The sequence below is a fragment of the Acanthopagrus latus genome, chromosome 11 (genome assembly GCF_904848185.1).
Source record: "Acanthopagrus latus isolate v.2019 chromosome 11, fAcaLat1.1, whole genome shotgun sequence".
Taxonomy (NCBI): Eukaryota; Metazoa; Chordata; class Actinopteri; order Spariformes; family Sparidae; genus Acanthopagrus; species Acanthopagrus latus.
This window is the reverse complement of record NC_051049.1, coordinates 15,777,701-15,799,019: the sequence shown is the minus strand read 5'-3', so window position 1 is coordinate 15,799,019 and position 21,319 is coordinate 15,777,701. Positions and strand designations below refer to the sequence as shown.

Below are 21,319 nucleotides of genomic sequence, written 5' to 3'. Positions count from 1 at the left end.
CTTCAGTTTGGCAACATTTTGAGAGATCAGTGTAAAAAATATTACTATGTATGTAATGTGAATTTTACTTGAGTATCAAAATAACTATTTTCTGGATATTAATGTACATAAACAGTCACTATGTAGTTTTGTGGAAGACATTCAAACTAAGAATTTTAATATTTACAATATTAACGAGGTAATAATAAAACAAACTCAGAAATAAAAAAAACACACTGTTTGTTTAATATGTGATATTGTTGTGAGGCTACTTAATAAACAAGTAACAGACTCATTTGCATTTTTCATTAATACTTTATTCAATTTGTTTGAAATCGCAGCCGCATGAATGTTGGGAGACAACACCCTTCAGCGAAGCACACAGCTGTCAGAAAGGCCTGTTTCGGGATCGTGTGTTGATCAGTCCCAGGACAGAGAAGGCACTGGCTGCTGCCGTCACCAAACTGATGGCCCCAATGGCCCGTGTGGCCTGTGGAGACAAGGAGGATTCATTTTATTTCTTAAAATTAAAAAGAAAATAATCATCTTAAAATATGTAGTTATTCATTTTTTCATAATCTAGTCACCAGAAGTTGGTCAATGAAGGGAACGTGGGATATTAGTGCCATTTTGCATCTTGAAGGTGCAGTATGTAAGAAGTTCAGAAAGTTCAAAAATGAAAAATGTCAACAGGAGATGCAGAAATAAACAACTTCACCTCATGTCAAAGACAGGTGCAGAGACATCTGTTTAAGTTAGCATGCTAACCAGCTAGCCCCGAACCATCTTGTATGTCCAGAAGCGACAGTCCAATACCAAAACACGGTCTACACTTCCCTGGTGCTCTGAGCTCCCAGTCCGGGCAGAGTCAGCTAACATGACCGCTAGCTGCACGGTTAAATGCGCTTACTAGCTAACAGCAGCCACAGTTTGGAGATGATTTGAGTATGGCAAACTCTTACATAATGCACCAGCACCTCAACAGTACTTTGGAATACAACATTTGATGGACAACAGGTGATCACTTATTAAGCCTCAGTTTTGGCCCTGCAGGAGAAAAGTTCTGGTGGTTCTCATTTAAAGGGTTAGTTCACTAATTTTCCATCAAAGCACTGCAGAGGTCAGTCATGTTGACCTGAGAACAACGCTGAGGGAGCTGAAATCTACACAGAGACGCAGTCCAGAAAGTAACGCAGGCCATCGGAAAGTAAATGTTACATTTATTTTAAGGTGAGGTTCATTTTAATCTGCCACTGTGTCAAACAACGTCTCTGTCGAGTGTCTTGTTCTGTTCCCAAAATGTACTTCTAAAGTAATACGATGGTAGTTTGGGATTCATCGGTAACTGTGGTACGCTGAGTGATGGGTTAGTATTTTGTCCTGATGACAGAAGAGACAGAAACAGAACAAACAGAGAGAGACCTGCTCGGATACCCCCTCCCCGTAGCGCAGGAGGGTAACAAAGTGCTCGCAGTTGCTCCCCAGCAGGTCATAGGACACCTCCTGGCCGATGAGGACTTGCGCTCGCTGGATGATTTCACAGATGGGCAGGGGCGTGTGGTTGTGGTCGTACTTGTTGTTGACACGGTACGAGTCACTTCCCACCACCTCCTTCAGCAGCTGCATGCGCACCACTGCTTTCCGGCTGAAGACGGACTTCACACTGGACATGGCGGCTGCTGCACTCTCATCTGGAGAAGAGGAGAGACTAAGTGTGATGAAAGTCACCAGTAGGTCTAGGAAAATAAAGCCAAGATGATATAGCTTATAAAGAATGTGACGAGAAGACAACAAACAGATCCCAAAGTCATTCTTGGATCCTCGCCACCTTGAAAGTTGTTTTACAGCAATCCAAACTGACAGGAAGGACAAGAGTTAATTTATTGTCCTCTGTCCTCGGCAGACAGCTTAATGATCATTTTATCTAAATCTGAAGTACACTGAGTGCTTGAGGACGATTCAGAATTTGTAACATTCAGAAAAGGAAGACAGATGTTGGGCTGATGTTGAGCTTAAACTCAGCGTAAAACTATAAAATTATGTCTAAGAATGCCTAAGTGTATAAAGTGTCCTTTACATCAGTAAATGCACCAATACAACAATCTAAAAAGATTAGTAAAGTAAAGGTCCTTCATTCAAGACACCTTTTTTCCCAGTAAAATACTATTAACATCTTGCATTTATTAATAGAGATAGCAGAGATACAGACAGGAAACATGAGGTGAAAGGGAGGTGACGACAAAGGCTCCCAGCTGAAATCTGAGTAAATGTACTTAGTTACTTTTCACCTCTGCCAAGCCATAATCCTGTTTAAATGGGTGTTTTTCCTGTGATGGAGTTGTGACTTTGGATATCTTTAACAACAGGCTGCAGGAGGAAATTGCTTCAAATCAGTCTATGTCCGACTGCCGTACCTCAAGATCCCCTCCACATGTGTACAACAGCATCGGCCATATTTAACTACATTAAAATGGCCTTAAAATGGCAGTGATTTGTTGCTCCTCATTAAAGAAATCCAGAATATATGAACATGCATCATTAACTGCTGGACACAACATGTCTCGTACTTGGATATGGGACGATATGAAAACTTCATGCTACAATTATCCTGTTTAACATGAGTGCCATTCATGATAGCATCCCGCTAATCTTCAAAATATTCTTAAAAACTTTAAACTAAAGTTAAACTGAGTTTTGTCAGAGGTACCGCTTTGTTTTTTCGTTTAACTTAGCTCTGACGGTTACAACTCGTCTCTTGGAGGCTCCTACTGACCGACAGGAGTCAAGTTGATGATGTAACCGTCTCCCAGGTAGAGAGCCCAGTGCTGATAGGCCGGTCTGAAGATCTCAATGAGGTCACCAGGCTGGGGGTCAGCATAGGGGTCAGGAAGGTCAGGGTCATTAGAGGCCATCTGCACACAAACGCACACACAGTTATGGTGGACAAAAGTACATTTCTCACACATGAATTGCTTTCATGAAAAGCAGGCACACCTTGAATGTGCCTATTATTTTTTACATAAGACATCTGGTTCTGAGATAAGGACGTGCAGATGATGGCATGACTGTTTTTAAAACTGCAAAATTATTTCCTACTTTTGTCAAGAAACATCTGATGCAATGTGACAAGCATCACAAACATGAATACATTTTTAAAAATTCAAATCTTGCTCTTTCTATAGATCCTTGTGAAACCAGCTACAAATGCTGGATTACTTACTAAATTATGGAAATCTAGCTTTAGTTTGACTCTTGAAACGGCCGCTGTCTCACAGACGCTTCACTTTTCAAAGGGGAGATCAACGGGCACTGTCATTTTTCCATCATTACATGTCCACGTTAGCCCATCATAAACACACACACTGTTAAGTCACACTAACAGCCGTCCTGCAAACTTACAGTAGAGTTTTGTTGTTGTTTATCCATCCCACATCATGCTTCCACAAATTCTAAAAAGAGAAGAAAACACAGATGGGAAAAACAAACAACAAAACTGCTTTTGACCCACTGACAGATCACTGAATGTTCGTCTAAGGACCCTGAAATATACATATATACATTTACATATTTACGTTTTTCTGACTCACTTTGTGGTAAGACATGAGTCAAAACTAAATCCCCAGAGAGAGAGAGTGCTAGATGGGATGGTTCAATGTAAAGGGCGCCCATAAATACACACACAGACAAAACACCAGCTCACACACACACAATACACACACAAGCTCTTGTGTCACCTGTGCTGCCACAATGGCATCGGCACAATGGGGAAGCTGACAGAAAAATAGTTTGTGCCCAGGTGATTTCACATACAAACCATCGGCCCCGAAACGTGAACTTGTATCGCCTTTAAAAAACATCTTTGGATCACCTCAGATGAATGATTCAAAAGACTAGATTGTCAAGATTTTTGCGTTAATTCCACAGAGGCAAGAGTTTAGTTTGGATCCCACATGTACGGGATGAAATCTATATCTGCCCGGGAGAGCAATGAGTATATCCATCTCATCATTAATGTATGACACTGAAGCCACGCTGAAAAAAGAAAGCCACATATTATTTTACCAGTCCAAAGCTCCATCAGCACCATAACATAAAACACCTACTCGACTATACTTATATTTTGTAAGTATTTTGTAGAAATGCTCTATAAACATCTGTTACTGGGAATATAAAGCATTCCCCAGGAATACCACATAAAACTTCAATATTAGGTGTCATAAACACCTCTAGAGTCTCTCACTGTAGCACTAGCAACGTGATTTTATTGAAGATGTGAGCACACTTCATGTCAGAGGCTCAACCAGTCAACACAAATGCATACAATTGTGATACTTACTCAAACACCAGCAGCTTTTTCTTCCTCACCATTTTAATTCTCCATCATAAATCCGCACATTACCATTAAAAATGAAAATCCAGCGAGAAAAGAGAAACAGAAGGAGGTCAATTCTGAGTTTTTCTGAGATGACAAAAGGTTGCCAAGTATCCCAAACCAGACGCTGGAGGTCCCGGTGGAGGTATTTCAGTGTCCGCTGCTCTGACTGATGATGACAGTTTGCCAGAGTTGCTAAGGTCACACACGCACATACACACAGAGAGGCGTTTCCTCTCTGGCATTGTCCCATTCACAGGCTGCTACTCTGAGTACGAGTTATTGTGGGGCTTGTAAAAGGCAGCACATACATGACTGATTTCATTTGACTGGTGTGTGTGATCTCTGTGCTTGGAGAGGTGACTTTGGCGTAGCAGCACATGTTCCTTTATGAATTAATACAGCCTGTGATGTGTTAAAATTGAACGTATGAAAGCAATGTTCTTTTAATGACAGCTAGAGAAAATTAATCTCTCTCATCAAGCTTGATGTAAAATGTCTAAAGTAACTGTCCATGACAATGCAAGAGTAAATGTACTTAGTCACAACCATCGATTTTGTAGATAATATAAGAGTATATTCATCTGTTATGTTAACAATGCAGTAAATCTGTGCTGTGTAAGATTACATATGCCCTTGGTGTTTTAAACTAGACCTGACTGCCAGCTACATTAAGGAGATCTCAGGGGTTGGATGCATTCTTCGCACAATGATTGGCTGCTGCCAGCCACCCTGGCGTCATTTCACTCCGCCCCCACTTCGTAAAGGGCAGTTAGAAGCAGCAGCGTCAAGTGGATGTCATGGAATCTGAACAGAGCAGGAAGTACCAGTTTCAAAATCAAATAACAAAGAGGTTATTGTGTATATATGTGTATATATATATATATATATATATATATATATATATATATATATATATATATATATATTGGGTATTTTATTGTCGGATTACCAAAAAATGCCATGTTCAAAATTATTCATACCCCTGGCAATATCTCAACAAAAATGTCCCAAATGTGTTCATCTTTGTCCCAAAGTTATTTCATGATGTCTCATTGGAATGAATACCTTTTTTGTTGACCAAATGTTAAACAAGGTTAAAAAAATAGCATCTTTCCAGAAGAGTATAAATAGTGGGAAAGTGTTCAGGTCATTGTTAATCTCTGGTCATCATGGTAAAGAAGAAGGAGCTCAGTGAGGACCTGCGTCAGCATCTTGTGCAGGCCCACAGTGAAGGAAAGGGTTACAAGGCCATTTCCAAGCAGTATGGTGTCCCTGTCTCAACCGTCCAGAGCATCATCAACAAGCACAAGAGGTTCAACACTGTCAAAAACCTCAGTGGGCGTGGCCGAAAGTGTAAGGTGTCCCCCAAACTTGCCAGGAGAATCTGCCGAGAGGTCAACACCAACCCACGGACCACAACCAAGGCCCTAATTCAAACCCTTGAGCAGACAGGGACAAAGGTGTCACGGTCCACCATTGAGCGAGTTTTGCACAGAGGAGGTCTCCATGGACGTAAACCTCGGAAGACGCCGCTGCTCAGGAAAAAACATCTGGTAGCTCGCCTGGCCTTTTGTAGAGGTCATCTGAAGCAAGATCCCAGCTTTTGGTCAACCATCCTGTGGTCTGATGAGACAAAACTGGAGTTATTTGGCCATATGGATACCCAGTATGTCTGGAGGAAGAAAGGAGAAGCCTATAGACCAAAGAACACTGTGCCCACTGTCAAGTATGGTGGTGGAAGCATAATGCTGTGGGGATGTTTCTCTTCCAGTGGCACAGGCAATCTCGTCAAGGTCCAAGGTATCATGAAAAAGGAGGATTATATCAGGATACTTGATGAAAATGTCAAGGAATCTGCTGAAAAACTCAAGCTTGGCCAAAACTGGATGTACCAGCAAGACAATGATCCTAAACACACCGCCAAGGTAGTCAAGAAATGGTTCAAGGACAATGACATCAGTGTCCTGGAATGGCCAAGTCAAAGTCCTGACCTCAATCCAATTGAGAATTTGTGGCATCACTTGAAGACCAGAGTGATGGCGAGGAAACCAACCAACCTGACCCAGCTTGAGGCATTCGCCAAGGAAGAGTGGGCCAACATCCCACAGGAGACGTGCAAGAAGCTTGTGGACACGTACAAGAATCGTCTGGAAGCAGTCATAAAGAATAAAGGCTATGCCATTGACTATTAAATAAAGACGATGGACTAGGGTATGAATAATTTTGAACATGGCATTTTTTTTGGACTCCGTTAATAAAATACCCCAGAAATGATTTTTTAAAATTATTTTATATTGTTGTCATTCTTTCAATTGTTGGTCACATGAAGCTAAAACACAAATTTGAAAACAAGCATTTATTTCATCACTAAATGAAAAAATCACAAGAATCAGCAAGGGTATGAATAATTTTGAGGACGACTGTATATATATATATATATATATATATATATATATATACACATATATACATACATATATATATATATGAATTGATAGTACATCTGACTACAGGTGACTATAATGTTGTCAAAAGAATTGTTGCTACTCAAAATTAGCTAGGAATATTTGGATATGGGTGCACATATGCAATAAAAGTCAATCGACTTTCTTTCACAATATTTTCAAGTTTAAGATGTGTCAGAGAATAAACAATCAATAAAATCACTAACATGTCCCAATATCCCTCAATGGTACCTTACAAATTATAGATGCAAGGTCAAATGAAAACTACAAGTGAGGGTGAATCAGTTGAGTTTTACAGCTAATAACCACCACAGCTATTTAAAGCACATGCAAGTCAGCAGAAACTATGACAAAATATCATCCATCCACATTCAAACCCTCAAAGTGCACGCAGCAACTCAATCGGACCTTTATTTTGAAATGTGTCCCGGAAGCCCTTTGGCTGGTGCTGCCAACGTGACGGCGGTGCCATTACAGGATACAAACAGAAGGTTAGCCAGGCTGACAGCAAGTAATCTTTCAGCGAGGGAAGGGATTTGAGGGTAGCGATCAATACTGTTTATGTTATGAGAAGAGGACACTGTCTGTCCAACGACTGCGGTGAGGAAAAACCCCGCTAGTGAGCTGCGCTAATGCTAATTTTGCCGCCGCTTGTAACGTTAGCTAACATAGCTCTTGTAATCTGTTAGCTTGTTTGGCAGCCGCATGTGTCCGCTCGTTTAACATAAGATTTACAAATGTTGAATAATACATAGTCGGGGACAGGTAAACACATGTATACACCGCTATCTCTACAGACAAAGCGCGTCACTCTCATGTGTCATGTTGTGTAGCTGACTTGGCGAAGTTGCACGGTGTCGCTGCTAACTTGTGTCTTCACTTGCACTTCGATAAGTGAATGTTAGCTAACGCGTTTCATCAGCCTGTCTGCAGTTGATTGAGTTAACTTAACCTGCTTGACATTAAGAACTATGAACGATAAAAACAAGTCAGCTCGCTTGATTCAAACAGTACGATCCCGTGTGTGTGTTTGCCCTTTTTGACCCCTCTCCGTGTTTAGATTGACCACCATGGCTGCTGCCCCTCCACTCACACGGTCGGATTCGGCTCGGGGGGAGTTCTCCCCTCTCAAGCACTTTGTTGTGGCCAAGAAGACCATAAGCGATGTGTTCGAACAGCTCCTGAACTATGTGAAAGAGACTTCAGACTTTGTAGAGGGTGAGGTGTTTTGCGTTGAATCTGTTCACCAACTGGCAATGGCTCCTTTTCACATGAGCAGCTTGTGTGTTATTTACCATCCGTCAGTCATCTCTCTCTGGCTCATGGTGTCTGTGTTGTTTTGGGGACAGAAACCTGTGGGAATAAAGCGTTGGAGAACATCGCCAGCCAGGATCAGAAGTTGGAGATTCAGTCGTATGCTGATAAACTTGCTGTCATTAAGGAAGTGCTGGCACGCAGACACATGAAAGTGGCCTTTTTTGGCAGGTAAATACATTCATTAAAAAAAAAAAAAAAACAACACCAGAAATCCACATCATCCTCTAAAGAACATCGTTATCAACACTTTGCTGACATATTTGCCGTGATGCGTGAGTTAAATAAGTCCTTCCCCTCATTACACATGTGGCAGCTTTGCTTTCTCTTTTGTTTCCTTTCATGAGCTGGACCTGTCATTGAAGTGACGCTGTTCAGCCAGCCCAGTCATCCCATGTAAATGATTTCAGACTAGATGAACCAGCTTGTTCTCTGCGCCAACGCTAATTATAGGCTTAAAATCCAAAACTCAAAAGGGGAACGAGAAAACTGCTCGATTCAGCAGCGAGCTAGAGTTTCACATAAGTCTCTTGAACCTTTCACACTGATAACGTTTCCTGTTTCAGGCGACTAGGAAACGACTCAGTTTGACCTCACGTGTAAGCGCACACTTGTGGCGCATCGTCTTAGGACTTCACATGTGTCTGTTTTTAGTGTAATTTGAATTATGAGCAGATGATTTGGTTCCACATTCAGCCAATGTCTGTTTTGTCCGGTTTTAGGACCAGTAATGGTAAAAGCACAGTGGTTAACGCCATGCTGAGGGACCGTGTGCTGCCCAGCGGGATTGGCCACACAACTAACTGCTTCCTGAGTGTGGAGGGCACTGATGAGGACAAGGCCTACCTCAAGACGGAGGGCTCTGATGAGGAGAAGAGCATCAAGGTGAATTTTATTTTATTAATCCACTTTGCAAGGAAGGTTTGGTTCACACTGTTTGTTTTTTGTATGAGCACTGGCCTGTCTTCCAGTCATATACTTACTTGTTTTGATGTCTGGGGTCTGCCCTGAGCAGCTTGTTCTCAACTGTTGGAGAATACTTTGTACTTCTGCTAGAGTAAAGGAGGATAAGGTTCAACAAACACACACACCAGAATCTGCCAGTGTTCACTAATCAGACCATCTGTTGCCTTTTTAATCAGTTGTCTCTCAAAACACTGATGATGACTGTTCTGAAAGTCAACTTGCATTTTCTCACATGTCTCCGTTTGCTGGTGTTGGACTGAGTGCAGTCAGAATGCCAGAATCATGAGAGCGTTTGTTGTTGTTGTGGAAGTGTTGTTTTACTCCAATGGGTCACGCTGTTGAGGGTACAAGCTGATACGGTTTATGCCTCACTCTGATAACAGAGCTTGTATCTTTACGCTGACTTTTCAACAAGTTGCATTTATTGTTCTGTCAGAAGTAGTTTATTTTTCAAAATCGTTAACATCAAGTTTGTAATGGTGTCATATCAACGGTAAAAGAGAGCTTTGTGATTCCATTCGGCCTAAACTGTGTAAATGCCACATGAACCTGTCGCCATGTTAACAGACACAGGTATGCAGGATATGGGCAGTGGTGTCAGGTGTCTATACTGAAAGCCTAATGTGAGAGACTTCACTCTCTCTTAACTTTAACAGACTAAATTGGATGAAGCTGGTCTTGTGCTTTTCTGTTGTCCAGTCTGTTGTTTCCAATTTTGAAATTTCATGTGTTTTTATGTAATCTCCTTGTAAAGCACTTTGGTCAGTGTTTGTTGTTTTTAAATGTGTTTGAATTGACTGTCCGGAGTGTCAGATGTGCATGTGGGTTTTCTTGTTGAAAAAACTTTAATAGCTGTTAACTAGGTTAATTTTAGCTGATGGGATACAAATCCTCGTAGTGTAATACATTTCTAATAGAAAATAGGTAATAACATTTCACGGTTAAACATTATTACTTTATTGGTTGATGCTGTAAGCTGTAATTTCCGGTCCTGAAGCCGTCGTTTCAGAGTAGTTAGGGTTAGGGTTAAAACAAATATTTTGACAGAACATTTTAAAAACTGATAAAATACTTTCTCCTGGGCTCAATCACACACAACCTGAGGATTTAAGAAAAGTCATGTTTTTACAATTAAAGGGAAAATCTTATCAAAATATATTATTATGTTTTTATTTACTTTATTGTTAAAGTTATTACACGGACAACATAACCTCAGTCTGTTTGTGTGTCTTCTGCAGACTGTAAACCAGCTGGCTCATGCTCTCCACATGGATGAGAGTCTGGACGCCGGCTGTCTCGTCCGTGTGTTTTGGCCAAAGACCAAGTGCGCTCTGCTTCGAGACGACCTGGTGCTTGTAGACAGGTAACAGGATCCTCTAAGCACATGTAAACATTCTGGACAAGTTTGCAAATATCAATTTAGCAGTTTCTGGTGGGATTAACACGGATAAAGCCAGTGACTTCCAAAGAATCAGCTCAAATGGACGTTTTCTTAATATGTTTTGTAGTTGTCATGTATTTGACCTCTTGACCTCTCTACCTGTAGCCCAGGAACAGACGTCACATCTCAACTGGACAGCTGGATTGACAAGTTTTGTCTGGATGCCGACGTCTTCGTGCTGGTTGCCAACTCTGAGTCCACACTGATGAACACGGTAATTCTGATCCACGTGACGCTCACGTCAGGCCAATATCCTGTGGAATCTAACTTGTAAAACAGCTTTGCTTCACTCATTGATATTGTCTAAACTAGTAATAACACACCACAACAGCAAACAACGCAAGTTTTCTGTTGTGTCAGCCACTTAAAGTGTACTCAGAGGGTCAGTGTTGATGTTTTCTCTGCAGAGCTGATTACAGAGTTGAGGATGTGGCTGCCTGTGTTTGTATCCAGCCACAGGGGCCCCACTCTTGTTTCTCTCAGCTCAGGCATTCATGCAATGTGAAGCTGGACACAGTCAATCACAGAGCTCCTTAACCCGGCTGCGGCTCTTAAAGGGAAAGCAAACACAAATTCCCCTCTCTGGGATTTTCAATGGAAATGAATCCAAGCTTTATGTAAATATTGTAAGATTATCAAGTAGGTGTCCTGCCAAGTCTGGTTATGCAAACCCTGAACATTTGTATCCATGTTACAACACAGACTCTGCTGTCTTGCTGAAAAAGAAGTGAACAAAAACAAAAAGTAAAGTCTGTGTTCATGGATAGAGCCAGACACGGGATATACAGTAGAAACATTTAATGTAGGTGTTGAATATGAATTAACAAAAAGTTAATAGTCCTTTCATTTGTATTGTCTAAAACTAACATTTAGAATAACATTTTTTTTTAGCTTTCTTTACAATCAGAATTCTTTTTAAGTAATTTTATATTTTGTTTATTTCACAAGATTCGAGAAAACTTAAACGTCACTCGATCTCTCTTCTCTCGTCATCATCTAGGAAAAACACTTTTTCCACAAAGTAAACGAACGTCTGTCAAAGCCCAACATTTTCATCCTCAACAACCGCTGGGACGCCTCAGCAAACGAACCAGAATACATGGAGGATGTGAGTAAACTGTCTCAAAATTGTAATTGTGTCTGATCTCATAACCTTTTACAGATTTTTGCAAAATTGTTTGAATTGTTGTTCATTGGAAACGTTGACACAAAAAACCCCACAACTTTTTAACACACAATGATGTATTTGTGACGACATGATGTTTGCAATTAAGATGGTATACTATATAACAAATTATAGCCATGTATCTGTATTACATATTTTTCACTATGATTTTGTCAATATAAAATCACAAAAAAACAGCGCATCATATAATGTGACCCGTCTTCCTCCAGGTGAGAAAGCAGCACACAGACCGCTGTGTGAACTTCCTGGTAGAGGAGCTGAAAGTCGTGGACCGCGATCAGGCACCCAACCGCATTTTCTTTGTGTCCGCCAAAGAGGTGCTAAACTCACGCATGCAGCGTGCGCAGGGCATGCCTGAAACAGGTCAGGCTTCACATTACTGCTGATAATGCTGTATTTATGGAGGATGGAGAAACAATTTCAACTTTCTTTAATCATCCACAACCAGAGTGTATGCTGTTTAACAAGCCATATTGCAATGAACTTGAATCTTGAATGTTTACATGAAATATTCGATACAGGGGATCAACTATCGGTGTATGACATCCACTTTTACAGTTTTTCTTTTATTAAACACATTTTTAGGGTCATTGCTAAAAGTCAAGTGCACTCATGTTGTGCATTAATGATAAAGAAAATAGTGATGACACTAGTAAATAATAATAATAAAAAGATACATGCTTTTATAAAGGTATCTGTGCTGATGCAAGCCATTAAATAACTTTTCATTTAACTCACATTGTGATGATTTCATCCAACAGGTGGAGCTCTGGCTGAGGGCTTCCAGGAGAGACTGAAGGAGTTCCAGAGCTTTGAGAGGAGGTTTGAGGTCGGTTTGTGTGTGCGTGCGTCCGAGTACTCTCCATATCTTCAGATATTTTTATTCCCACTTCTCAAAACAAAATCTGTCTTGTGTCTGAAACCAGAGAGCTGCATTTTCAGAAGAATTAAGCTGTTTTCATGTGTTTTGGCACACACGTGATTAGACTGATATATTTGCTACCAAAAGACATCTCAACAGTCATATTGTAGCTCTGAGGTGAAATCAAGGCGACAACTACAGGAGGCTGATAAAGCTGATAAACACTGCTGCGGTTGGAAGAGCTAAGCAAATCTTGTAGATGTTGTCTGGGTGGCTCTGGTTACAACAGGAGAGATTCACTGTTGTGGGCAGGGTTTCCCCACAACATGGAAAAGTTTTGCGATTGATAATGGGAAGGAACCCTGAATGAGAAGTGAGGAAATCGTTTTCAGTTATCATTTTCCAAAAATACAGACTGGCGGCTTTATCGGGCTGTGAACCAGAGTTAACTTAATTGTTCCAGCTTTTGAGAAATACTACTCTTAGAAATTAACTTGCCTGCGTATGTATGCATGTTTGTGAAGGAGTGCGTTTGAGATTATTGCATGGTAAAGGAAACCGAATAGAACGAGAAGCAACCAAAGTCTTTCTCCTAACAGTAACAGTTAACATGAGCAGCCGTCTTGTCAAGCCTGACTTAGTGAACAGGTTTCGCCACCAACCATGCACGTGAAACTGACGCCCCCTCAGGGCCTTCTAGACCAATCACTGTGCCTTTCCCATCAACCTGCGTCTTCATTGCTGAAGTCTAGATTCACTTAGGCGAGGGCATCCATTTGTTATCATTCTACGTTTGGTTTTGTTTTGTCCTAAGAATTTTGATTGTTGAGTTTTCAATGTGTTTGTGTGTTTTGTTGCATCTTGTTAATGAGCAGGAAGTGAATTGTGTTCATCCTGGGAGGAAATTATTATTTGAATCCTCAAGATTTCCATCCTGATTGATTTTGCAACAGCCGTGGTTACCGTGGTAACCACAGGTGTGGTTTAATATTACACGTTCCATAGTTCTTAGAGCAGCGAACAGTCGATAAGCAGCTACTTTATCAGACAAACAACGGAAGAGCAGCAAGCGCATCTGTTAACACTTCAAGTAAAACAAACTCTTATTTTAACCAGTCATAATTTGACTTTTCCATCCTATCATTAGCAACCTGATTTCAGGCGGCATACAGCTTAAGTACTTTTCCTCATTACAACAGGACACAATAAAGTCGGTTAACTTCCTGATAAATTGACAGTGTGAAGTCGGTCACAGCTTGTCCCTTAACTTTCTTTGGAACATCAAAACTTTTTTGCTGACAAGAAATGCATAAAGTGACCACAATAATTTTGGAGATACATTTTTGGTGTAATATTATGGTAAGTGAGATCATGTTTCCTGCTGCTGCTTCACAGTAAAAGCCACCACAAATGTCCCCAGTTGAAGGTGAGGTGAAGCAGCAGCAGCAGCAGGAAGGTTCAGTTTGCAATAGCAGTAACTTAATACACCGCCGATACGCTGTCAAGAGAGGGATCTGCTGTCAGAGGGTCACGTTAACAATGCGATAAAACGATGCTGAGTTACTTGCATGCATTCTGTGAAGACAGTGGGAATGGCGGATTCCACTACTAACACTGAAAAGTATTGTATAGAGAGAAGATTAATGAATGTAAATATTTTGAATAATAGTGGAGTAGTCATAAGTTTGTCTCTGAAATCATGATGGCACTGTTTAAACTTAAAGAAGAACAGCATCTATCGGATGAAAACGTCAAGTCACCGAACACGCGACAATATAATTTATCCCAAAATGACACACAATTCCTTCTGTTACATGTTACAGCATATTTTTTCTTTCTTTCTCTGCATTCTTGATTGTACAAACTTGATGTGTTTTTATAATTTCGCTGAGGCTTCACCAACACGTTACTGTGACTTCCCGATATATGTGGGCTGTGGGACACAAGGTGCACACTCTGCTGCTGTCATTTTCACACCTGGGTTTCCATTTCTTTCCTTCTCCTAAGTTAAAGTAGCAGGTGTGTATCTTGTCCTCTGTTCGTCCCTGGTAGCGTGCAAATCCGCGCGCCCTATCCAGCAGCAGCCCCTGTAGCCGTCACAGTAACTTGTGTGTTATGGCCTCGCAGGAGTGTATCTCGCAGTCAGCAGTGAAAACAAAGTTTGAGCAGCACACTATCAGGGCCAAGCAGATCACAGAAAAAGTCAAGAACATCATGGACGCCATCAACATCGAGGCAGCGGAGAAGAGGTGAGTATCTCGCTCCATACTTTTTAATCCCAAGACTATTCTGTTAACTATATTGATAGAGATTAAAGTTTGATATTGTCAGAGTGATGTCATCTGCTTTTGTCGACGCCATGAAGGGCTTATCAAGGTGACATATAAAACCTCTGTGAAAGTGACGTGAATGGCACTTAGTGTGATAATGGAGCGATAAATGATACTAGTGGATTTCTCCTTTCCATCGTGTTGCACTTTTTGCATCTACACTTTGCACAAATGACTTTATTTCCTGTTGGCGGTTTCAGAGTGGCGGCCCTGGAGGACAGAGAGTATCAGATGGACCGGCTGGAGTTTGTCAGGAATCAGCTCAACTTGCTGATTGATGATATCAAGAAAAAGATCAAGTCCATCAGTGAGGATGTAGCGTCAAAGGTAATGTAGTTGACAACAGGTGGAAGGACTATTTCATGTCCTGTTTAACATCTCCTTTGGATAGAATGCGACCAGCTCAGTTTAGGCATTTCGCTTTATTTAAACTATTAATCATTTTCCTTTGATTTTGTTAATAGACAAATCAGTTATCAGTTTTTCATTTGAGCTTAATTATGAAAGAACTTCACCCTAATGTCTACCATATAAATACCTCTGATTCTATAGCTGGGTGCAGTGGCAGCTGTCTAATGACACAGAAATCCTGCCTACTCCTGTTCTGCTGTACTATAGCTGACTGAAATCTCTGGTTGTGTTTTGTCCAGGTATCCAGCGCCATGGAAGAGGAGATCTGCCGCCTCCACGTCATCGTCGACGAGTTCCATGCTGACTTCCACCCCTCGCACCACGTCCTCAAGATCTACAAATCGGTAAGTCGAGGCACAGATGATTCCCTCGTCATCAAAACTTTCTAGGGCAAAACCTTCGAGGGCAACAATCTGAGGTGCTTTGGTGATTACCAAACAGCCATGCCAGTGTAATGCTCTAAACTAGATACCAGAGTGACACATCTGGTCCCTCTTTTTTATCATTGCTTTGTGTATGACCACTGACTCCTTTTTTGTTGTTGTTGTTGTTGTTGTTGTTGGTAGGAGCTGCTGTCTCACGTGGAGGAGGGGATGGGCAAGAACCTGGCCTACCGCTGCTCTGACGCCGTCTTCGCTTCTGTACAGTCTTCTCAGAATTACATGATAGGTACCTAAACTGCAGGCATAATGTGTAAATCATTGTGTTGAATCATGGCTTCAAGAATTGTCAAATGAGTTGGTATTCTAGGGCAGCGCACTGCAGTACTTTTAGAACTTGCAGTCTGTTATTAACCTCTGATTGATCAAAGTGACAAGACATAGTAAGAGATATTTTGTCATCTTGAGTAAACCATCCTAATATAGCATAAATTATTTTATCTTTAGAATAAAAAAAGTTTTGCTGCATGTACTTCTAGAAGTTATAAGCTACTTTTAATAGGTTACCACAAGTTAAGCGAGATCTGGTTCGAAAATGGTGCATTTAAGATAATGAATTTGAAGGCTGTCGCACCTTGTACAAGAAAACACTCAGTATGGGTATATAGGTAATTGAGTCACATGGGAACATCGGGAGCATCACCAAAGGTGATAAATAAACTTTTTTTTTTGCTAGAATTGACATGAAATAGGTCATTTCTAAGGCTCTTAAAAGGGGTTTAAAAGCTAAAATGAGTGGTTGGTTGTCAGAAATGATAACTTCGTTACAACCTTGACATCTAAAGCACTAAAGGCTAAGAAAGAGGTCCTGTTTTCATAGAAAATGACCTCAGCTCACAGTTTCAGTCCACAAAATTGTTTTGCTCATTTAGAGAGCGTTGCCAAACTTAGTCCTATTGTGCACTCTGGCAACAGTCTGCACCACCCAGCGTCCTGCTATATTTAGCCTCCTCACTGAATGCCATCATCCCGTGCCCCATTATGCTACAAATACGTCACTGGTCTTGCAAGCTGAGCTCAGTGACAACGATGTTGGAAAGGTGTTAATGTGCCCTTAGGTGCTGTTATGAAATGGTGGTGTTTCAAAAAGCAGGAATATTCAAAGTGAATTATCCTTTCTTTCCAAACCACAATGATGATGTGGTGATTTTATATCTGCGCTCTTGTGATATTTTCTGCCCTCTAGTGCCCAAAAAATATCAACAGCTGTTAAATACATATAAAATAAAAGGTGCTTATTTTGATGAATCGTCCCTTAAAGTGTTCAGCAATAATGCTTACAATACAAGCTTGGCTACAGATGATCCCATGACCTCTGGTGACTGTTGTCTATCCCTCTTGTAATTCTCTCACTCCATGTTTTTTCTCCCTCTCCAGAGAGTATGCTCCCCCTGCTCCCCTCCACGGCCCAGAGCCAAGTCCACATGCTGGTGCCCAGCAGGAAGTTTGACCTGAGTTACGACCTGAACTGCGCCACACTTTGCAACGACTTCCAGGAGAACATTGAGTTTCAGTTTTCTTTGGGCTGGACGTCGTTGGTCCATCGCTTCCTGGGATCTGTCAACGCACAGAGAGCGCTCAAACTGGTGGACCAGAACTTCCAGGTACAATATCACCCTTAATGTCGATAAGTGTGATAATAATTTTCATATGAACATGCAATATATTCAAGTAGGTCAGTTTTTGAATACTCTCCTGTTTTCACTCAGACCTCTCGACCAGCTTTGCCCCTCGCCCGTACACCATCCTCTGGACCCCCCTCCACGATAGCCCCGCCCAACAACGAGACAGCTCTCATGACCCAGGAGGACCTGATGGTAGCCATGGCAACCAACGTGGCATCACTCACCTCCCGCACTTCAATGGGCGTTGTCATCGTTGGAGGAGTGGTATGTTGTTTTCCAAAATTGTTCTCTTGCTCTTTTGCAAAATTACATTTTTTTTTCAGGGATGATTTTCCTTAACAGTATGAGTTTCCCTCATTTTGGTGTCACTTTCTGCTTCAAATTCCAAACACAAAGAAAACACTACATGTCACTGCAGACTGTCCCTGTTACTGAATTATTTCACTCTCAGGCTGGTCAGGGTGCTTCCTCAGCTTCTTTTTATGCATGTATTTTTTAAGGTGTACCGAGCAGTCGGCTGGAGGTTGATCGCCCTGTCAGCCTCACTGTACGGCCTGCTGTACCTGTATGAGAGACTCACCTGGACCACAAAGGCAAAGGAGCGGAGTCTGAAGCGGCAGTTTGTGGACTACGCGACAGAGAAGCTGCAGCTTATCATCAGCTTTACGAGTGCAAACTGCAGCAAACAGGTCCAACAGTAAGTTTGCTACTAATACAGTAGAATTTCTGTCATTCAATAATAGAACAAACTAAACACTACATAATAATTTAATATGATGTATAACAAGCAGGAAAAGCAGGAAATCTCCACATTTGAGAGCAGCGTTTTCAGCCATTATTGAATGAAAATGACTGTAACAATTAAACAATTTTTAAATCAGGTAATTTTCTGCCATTCAAATGCAGTTGTACTTTGTATTCCTGGTTCAGTTTTGTTGTTTTTCACCATGAAATACAGATAGAAAGTATAAAATGTGACATTACTAGATTCATCATGGATTGAATATCAGCAGTGGATCCCTTCCAGCACATTACATGGTGGATTATTCCTTCAATCCAAGCATGTTTATGCTGACATCAAAATCCTCATCACTAGTTCCTCAATTTCTGCGAGAGGTATTTGACCTACTGACAAAGACTCCTCGTAGTGTTTCTTACTCACACACACATACACACACACTCACACAGCACCCTGCCTTCCTCTCTGTAACGGGGCTAAATAAATAAGCACTGAGACGCTGTGCCCTCTGTGTTGCCAGGGAGATGGCAACGACCTTTGCTCGGCTCTGTCAGCAGGTGGACCAGACGCAGAGAGAGCTGGAGGCTGAAATCCGCCAACTGACAGCCAAGATAGATCAGCTGGAGACTGTCCAGAGCGAATCCAAGAGCCTGCGGTCAGTACGCCGTCTTCTCTCTTTGGGGGCAGCGTGACGGGTAGAGATGTGGAGTAGATGAATGTTTTGGAATTCGGGGAAAATGATTCTCCTAGATGAAATGAATGATGCTACAGAAACAGCAGAAATGTCAATCCTAGCTGTTATTTTTCTATTTGTTGCTCCTGATTTATAACTTTACATGTTTGCCAAAAAAATGACTCATCTGTTCTGGTCATTATATCCATTTGACTGCCCTTTCTAAAGAATTTAGATGTTGGAGAACATCTCTGAATAAATATGATGTAACAAATAAATTGGATTCCAAGAAGTATTTTAGATGAAGACGGTCCAAATCTGATTCAGATCTGTTTGTTTCTTCTGCAGACATAAAGCGACAGCGCTGGAGAAACAGTTGGAGGCTTTCACAAACCAGTACCTGCAGCATCAGCAGTGAGCTGCTTCACACAGTTTGGTTCTTGTAGAGCCAGTCATTCCTCAGCCAGGAGCCGCCTCAGAGCGCCCGATCCCCTTCACCTGAACTACCGCACAGTTTTTGTGTGGACAAGTCGAGCTGCAAAGATAGGTGGATTTGGTCTATAAGCCGAAAATAAATCTCTAGATATTTTGATAATCAATGAAATGTTTGTCAATTATCGGGCAAGAATACCAAACTTCTGCGACCTCGCACATAGAAAGATTTGGTCCTTTTGTGTCATTTGTAAAAAAAAAAAAGGAAAAGAGAAAAAAAAAAGAATTAGAAAAGTTATTTTGTCACACCAAATAGGCTATTTGACAGTTTTTGGTAACTTAAAGGCTTATTTTTTTTTTGACATTGTGTAGATTAATTGGTTTCTTAAAGAAAAACAAGATAATCAGTAATTGATAATGACAAAAAAAACAACCTGTAGTTTTGCTCTTAGTGGACAGTGGAGTGTGAAGGCCCAGACAGTATTTCCCCCTCTTCTTCTTCTTCGCCCTCAGGTGCTTTCAGGTGCCTGAGACACTGCAGTAAAACTGTAAAACTAAACTGCCTGTACAACAAACAAAAACGGACTCATGATGTGCAGAGATGCTCCGTAGGGTGGTGATCTAAACTAGGTTGGGTGCTATGATCTGACACTAACTTGACACTAACTGTGAATATGCCTTTTTTTTGACTAACTTTTGTGGAGCAAATGAAGTTTTATGTGTATGTATCTGTCCAGGCACTTGATCTGCTGTATGTTAGCACCAAAACATGGATATATTTAATAATAAAAGAGATCTGTTGTTCTGAATTATAAGGACCTTATTAGCATTAATTCACTGGGAGGAATTACTGAGTAGAAAGGGAAAGCATGTCTTTAAATCACTGTAGGTTCATGTTCTATTTTCTACAAATCCTGCAACTGTATAAAGTAAAGGCTTTGGAAATCCTGATATATTTTATAATATCCTGTTTTATTTATATCCATTAGACTTGTAATGACAATTACACTAGTCTACACTCTAAACATTTTTTTCTTGAATGTGAAATACCTCCAGATTTTCCCAATTGTATTAAATCTGTCACAATTTAAAACTGACTCTTTGTGTTACTTGAAAGCCACTTTTAAGGATAGGTTTCCTGATTTATGAAAATTCTCTCATTATCTGCTCATCCTTGTGTCGATGGAAAGGGCGGTGAAGTTTCGTTGTCCGCAAACCATTTCAGGAGCTTCACAGCAAAACAGTGTTGCAGGACTCCCCTCAACAACTGAAGAAGATGGGAGACAAAAAATAAAAAAAAAATTTAACCATGTCTTCATACAACTCGCCCAGCATAATCATAGGAAGCCCAAGATACCAAATTGATTAGAAAATGTTATTTATTTATTGCCCCAACTCTTCACTGTCGAGCTAAAACCAACTGGAGCGGGTGCTTCCGAGGGTGTGAATAACATCTTTGGCATCAGTTTGTCTCCATCTACTTCAGTTGTTTAGGAGAAAGCTGCAACTCTGTTTTGCTGTGAAGCTCCAGAAATGTTTTGTGGACTTCTGTCATGGGGGTGAGAAGATGATGAATTTTCATTTTTGGGTGAACTTTGCCTTCTGAAACATCATAAAAAGGCTTCATCATAAAATTGGAAAACAATATCAAGTATACAGATAATTAAAAAACTTACAAAATAAAAATTGTGCTTTAGTCTAACGACAAAATGGTTCTTGAATGGATGAATGGCACCTCTTCTGCTTGCTGAACATAATTTAAATGGCCACAGTCTGTCCACAAGGACGTGCTGTGTTTTTTTTTTTTTCAGTTCCTGTATCGTTCAGGCTGGCCTACTCATGGGAGAGTAGCCCACCAGAACAGCTATTACATACAAGCAAAGTATATGCTGCTGCAATGCAAACATTTAACATTTGCTTGTTTTTCGTTTCTTACCAATTCTCTTTTATTTCCATTTCCACGTTATTTGTTCTACTTGGTAGAATCATGCATATAGTGGAGCATCAGTGAATACTAAATACCTAAATATATATTCAGTTCAGTTCAGTCCAAAACTTGGACTTCTGTCCAGTCTGATATT

General features: G+C 40.8%; 2 protein-coding genes across 6 annotated transcripts; one reads left to right on the top strand and one right to left on the bottom strand.

The window, feature by feature from the left end:
- Positions 1-285: 285 nt before the first annotated feature.
- On the bottom strand, positions 286-8,204 carry plaat1 (phospholipase A and acyltransferase 1). 4 transcript variants are annotated; one of them, XM_037115228.1, is made up of 5 exons: positions 8,115-8,201; positions 3,379-3,428; positions 2,753-2,891; positions 1,402-1,670; positions 286-469 (listed from the first exon to the last, which is right to left on the bottom strand). In XM_037115228.1, exons 2-5 carry the CDS (start codon positions 3,403-3,405, stop codon positions 368-370), a joined length of 537 nt encoding a protein of 178 aa, XP_036971123.1. In that variant the 5' UTR covers positions 3,406-3,428; positions 8,115-8,201; the 3' UTR covers positions 286-367. The 4 variants fall into 4 exon arrangements, with proteins under 4 accessions (XP_036971123.1, XP_036971122.1, XP_036971124.1 ...); XM_037115227.1 differs by lacking the exon at positions 8,115-8,201 and adding an exon at positions 4,316-4,766; XM_037115229.1 differs by lacking the exon at positions 3,379-3,428 and having other exon boundaries at positions 8,115-8,204.
- On the top strand, positions 7,223-20,331 carry mfn1b (mitofusin 1b). 2 transcript variants are annotated; one of them, XM_037115225.1, is made up of 18 exons: positions 7,223-7,310; positions 7,880-8,037; positions 8,169-8,304; positions 8,856-9,018; positions 10,338-10,462; positions 10,646-10,754; positions 11,541-11,648; positions 11,936-12,089; positions 12,488-12,555; positions 14,716-14,837; positions 15,119-15,245; positions 15,569-15,673; positions 15,896-15,998; positions 17,147-17,373; positions 17,479-17,658; positions 17,895-18,091; positions 18,654-18,788; positions 19,155-20,331. In XM_037115225.1, exons 1-18 carry the CDS (start codon positions 7,240-7,242, stop codon positions 19,222-19,224), a joined length of 2,358 nt encoding a protein of 785 aa, XP_036971120.1. In that variant the 5' UTR covers positions 7,223-7,239; the 3' UTR covers positions 19,225-20,331. The 2 variants fall into 2 exon arrangements, with proteins under 2 accessions (XP_036971120.1, XP_036971121.1); XM_037115226.1 differs by having other exon boundaries at positions 7,261-7,419.
- Positions 20,332-21,319: the final 988 nt, after the last annotated feature.